The 3,926-nt window shown below is 61.0% G+C and overlaps 1 protein-coding gene across 1 annotated transcript in view; it reads left to right on the top strand.

Annotated features, from left to right (window-relative positions):
* The window catches only part of BCAM (basal cell adhesion molecule (Lutheran blood group)), a 12,605-nt gene extending 8,936 nt beyond the window's left edge, over positions 1-3,669 (top strand). Inside the window, exons 9-15 of the mRNA XM_032262697.1 lie at positions 474-589; positions 693-834; positions 1,005-1,141; positions 1,295-1,439; positions 1,531-1,675; positions 2,956-3,073; positions 3,167-3,669. Of these exons, the coding sequence (XP_032118588.1) occupies positions 474-589; positions 693-834; positions 1,005-1,141; positions 1,295-1,439; positions 1,531-1,675; positions 2,956-3,073; positions 3,167-3,172 (809 nt within the window). The 3' untranslated portion in view covers positions 3,173-3,669. The remainder of the gene's footprint in view (positions 1-473; positions 590-692; positions 835-1,004; positions 1,142-1,294; positions 1,440-1,530; positions 1,676-2,955; positions 3,074-3,166) is intronic.
* Positions 3,670-3,926: the final 257 nt, after the last annotated feature.

Here is a 3,926-nt window from a genome sequence, read left to right as displayed (position 1 = left end):
TAAAAAAAAAAAAAAAAAAAAGAAAGCCAGGCCCGGTGGCTCATTAATTAATTAATTTAAACAAAGCTTTGCAGATAGGATGTTTGGGGTATCAAGGAGGTTATCCCAAGGGTTGGGGTTTGAGCAAAAGGTTTGTGTGCTGAAGTCACAAAAGGAACACCTCCCCCCACTCAGGTTATACACTAACCCTGGGCTCAGATGTCAGCTCTGAAGAAAAGTAATTGACTTGGATATGTATTTTGGGGTCCAAATACATGGACCCCAACTGCTCGGTTTAGACTGCTAGGTTTTTGGTTGGAGGTCCTGGCTGGGAGGTTGGAGATTTCATGGACATGAGGAAACAGGTGGGATGCTTGCTGTTCTCTGCTTCCAACTGTCCACTCGTGTTTGTACCCCCGATGGCCCCTGCAGAGCCCCTAACAGAGCGGGTGGGGCTCTGGGAAGAGTGACAGACTGTCTGTCCCCCACTGCAGACCTGGATCCCCTGGAGCTCAGCGAGGGGAAGGAACTTTCCTTACCCCTGAACAGCAGTGCAACTGTGAACTGCTCCGTGCAAGGCCTGCCCACCCCTGCACTACGCTGGACCAAGGTGAGAGGGAAAGGAGCCCCCTCGGGCCCTGCACCCGCACCCTCCCCTCTCCGCTTGCTCCTGGGCCTCTCACCACATCCTCCTCCTCCTCTGCCCTCCCCAGGACTCCGTTCCCTTGAGCAATGGCCCCATGCTATCACTCAGTTCCATCACCTTCGATTCCAATGGCACCTATGTATGTGAGGCCTCCCTGCCCACAGTTCCCGTCCTCAGCCGCACCCGGAACTTCACGCTGCTGGTCCAAGGTTCAGGAGGCGGGAAGGGGGTGGGCTTGGATGGGGACAGTGCGGGACGTGGGGCCTGGACAAACAGGACATGTCCCTGTGCCCCTGGCCGGGGCTTCTGTCTTCTGCTCAGTTCCTTTTTTCTCTCTCCCTCCTCTCCCTTCACTTTCTATCCATCTCACCAACCACAGGCTCGCCAGAGCTAAAGGCAGCGGATACGGAGCCCAAGGCAGATGGCACCTGGAGGGAAGGAGACGAGGTCACGCTCATCTGCTCCGCCCGCGGCCATCCAGAGCCCAAACTCACCTGGAGCCAGCTTGGGGGCAGCGTAAGGGACCTTCCTCTCCCTCAGACCCTGAACCTCCCCTCAGTCACCCACGCATCACATCCTCCTCTCCACTTCCGGGGGACTGGAAGTCACCTCTGCCCTCACCCCCAGACCTTGACCCCACGATCTGGGGCCTGATTAGAGCCTCCACAGCCCGCAGAGCGGGTCCCCGGAAGGCAGGGCTGGGTGAGCAGCTCTCTGACCCTGAAAGTGACCAGTGCCCTGAGCCGTGACGGCATCTCCTGTGAGGCCTCCAACCCCCACGGGAATGCGCGCCATGTCTTCCACTTCGGCACCGGTGAGTGACTGAGGTGGTGGTGGAGGAGCCGGGCATGGGGCAGACAGGGCCCGCTGCCTGACCCCTGCCTCTCTCCACCCTGTCCCTGCAGTGAGCCCCCAGACCTCCCAGGCTGGCGTGGCCGTCATGGCCGTGGCCGTCAGCGTGGGCCTCCTGCTCCTCGTCGTCGCTGTCTTCTACTGCATGAGACGCAAAGGGGGCCCCGGCTGCCGCTGCCGGCGAGAGAAGGGAGCTCCGTGAGTGGCTTGCTGTCTGCAGTGACCACATAGCCTAACCCATCCCCACCCTCAATCCCAAGCTCAACTCATAACCCACCTCAACCACGTCTATCCTCTACCCCGGAGCCCACCACATCCACCCCCATCCGAAACCCATCCTCATCCCCATCCCAATACCCACCCCATCCTCATCCCCACCCCATCCTCATCCCCACCCCATCCTCATCCCCACCCCCATCCTCATCCCCAACCCCATCCTCATCCCCACTTCCATCCCCAACCCTTCCTCATCCCCAACTCCATCCCTAACCCATCCTCATCCCCACCCCCATCCTCATCCCCAACCCCATTCTCATCCCCAACTCCATCCCCACCCCCATCCCCAACCCATTCTCATCCCCACCCCATCCCCAGCCCTTCCTCATCCCCACCCCCATCCCCAACCCCATTCTCATCCCCAACTCCATCCCTAACCCATTCTCATCCCCAACTGCAACCCCAAATCCAACTCACACATCCCCAACTCCATCCTCATCCCCAGCTACAGCCCCAAACCCTGCCCAGAGCCATTCCCAAACCTGTCCCCAAGCCAAACTCAACACCATCCCCTTCCCTAATCTCCTCTCCTGCCCCCAGCTCAGCCTCATTCCCAACTCCATTCCTGTCTCCCATCCCAACCCGACCCCCAACCTCCCCTCAACTCCAATCCATAACCCCCTTCAAACCATCCCCATCTGAGCTCCTCTCCAGCCCAGGCCCCATCGCCGTCCTCCCCTGACCTCCAGCCCCAGCTCCCATCATGCCCCTGAGCTCACCCTTAACTCCAACTTCTCCAATTCCATCTCACCATTCAGCCCTCGTCTAGCCACTTCCCAGCCCTAGACCCCCACCATCCCCAAGCCAACTTCACCCATGTCCCCATTCCCCATTCTCGACTCTAACCCCAACCGCTAAGCCTCTCCCAGCCGCGCCTCAACTAACCTCTTCTCCAGCCCCACCACATGGCTGTCCTCATCTCCAGTCCGCAGCCATCCAGGACCATCCCAGATCTATCCCAAAGCCAGCTCCAGCTACGTTCCCATCTCCAACCCCAATAGCATCTGCATCCCCACGCCCAGTCCTGACCCCAGTGTCATTACCACCCCCTCATCCAGTCCCATGCCATTCCCACCTAGCACACCCCCCCCTTACCTCCACCCCCAGCCGCCTCCTAGCCCCACCCACCCCCATCCTCAGCTGCTCCCCCTGCCTGGTGTACCTCCAACCCAACGCCTCCCCCTGATGCCTCCTCCCCGCAGGCCGCCAGGGGAGCCAGAGCTGAGCCACTCAGGGTCGGAGCGGCCTGAGCAGACCGGCCTTCTCATGGGAGGTGCCTCTGGAGGAGCCCGGGGTGGCAGCGGAGGCTTCAGAGACGAGGTGGGTGAGGGCCCGGACCCCTGGTGAGAGGAACCTGCTGGGCAGTGGTGCAGCACCTGTGGGCAGAGGCTGACCTCTGCCTCCGCTCCCCAGTGCTGAGCCAAGGACCTCCTAGAGGCCGTCCCTGGACCTGGAGCTGCAGGCATCGGAGAACCAGCCGCGCTCACGCCGCCCCCGCCCCCGCCTTCCTTCTTTCCTCTCCCTGCCCAGCCCTCCCTTCCTTCCTCTGCTGGCCAGGCAGGGACCCACAGCGACTGCCTGCCTCTGGGAGGGAAGGAGAGGGAGGGTGAGTGGGTGGGAGGGGGCCTTCCTCCAGGGAGTGTGACTCTCCCAGGCCCAAGAATAGCTCCTGGCCCAAGCCCAGGGCCCGGCCTGGGACAAGGCTCTGAGGGTCGGCTGGCCTGGGCTATTTTTACCTCCCACCTCCCTTGCTGGTCCCCCGACCTGACGCTGACGTCCTGCTGCAGAGTCTGACACTGGATCCCCGCCCCTGCCCCTGCCCCTGCTCCTGCTCCTGCCCAGCCCTACCTCTGCCCTGCCCCATCATCTGTGGACACTGGAGTCTGGAATAAATGCTGTTTGTCACATCGACACTATCCTGTGGCCAGAGCTTCCTCTGGGAGGAGGGAGGGGAAGGGCGATGCAGGTTATTCTCCCCCTTAGCTGCCCCTCCCCGGTCCGCCCTCTTGCAAGAAGACGGGAGAAGCCTGATGTCATGGAGAAAGAAATGAGACCGGCTGGGCACCGTGGATCATTCTTGTAATCCCAGTGGTGGTGGCTCACACCTATAATCCCAGCACTTTGAGAGGCTAAAGCTGGAGGGTGGCTTGAGGCCAGGAGTTCAAGACCAGCC

Source organism: Sapajus apella, unplaced genomic scaffold, assembly GCF_009761245.1.
Source record: "Sapajus apella isolate SASKATOON/1434 unplaced genomic scaffold, GSC_monkey_1.0 scaffold130, whole genome shotgun sequence".
Classification (NCBI taxonomy): domain Eukaryota; kingdom Metazoa; phylum Chordata; class Mammalia; order Primates; family Cebidae; genus Sapajus; species Sapajus apella.
Note: the sequence above shows the minus strand (reverse complement) of the source record. Positions and strands in the feature narration are given on the sequence as shown.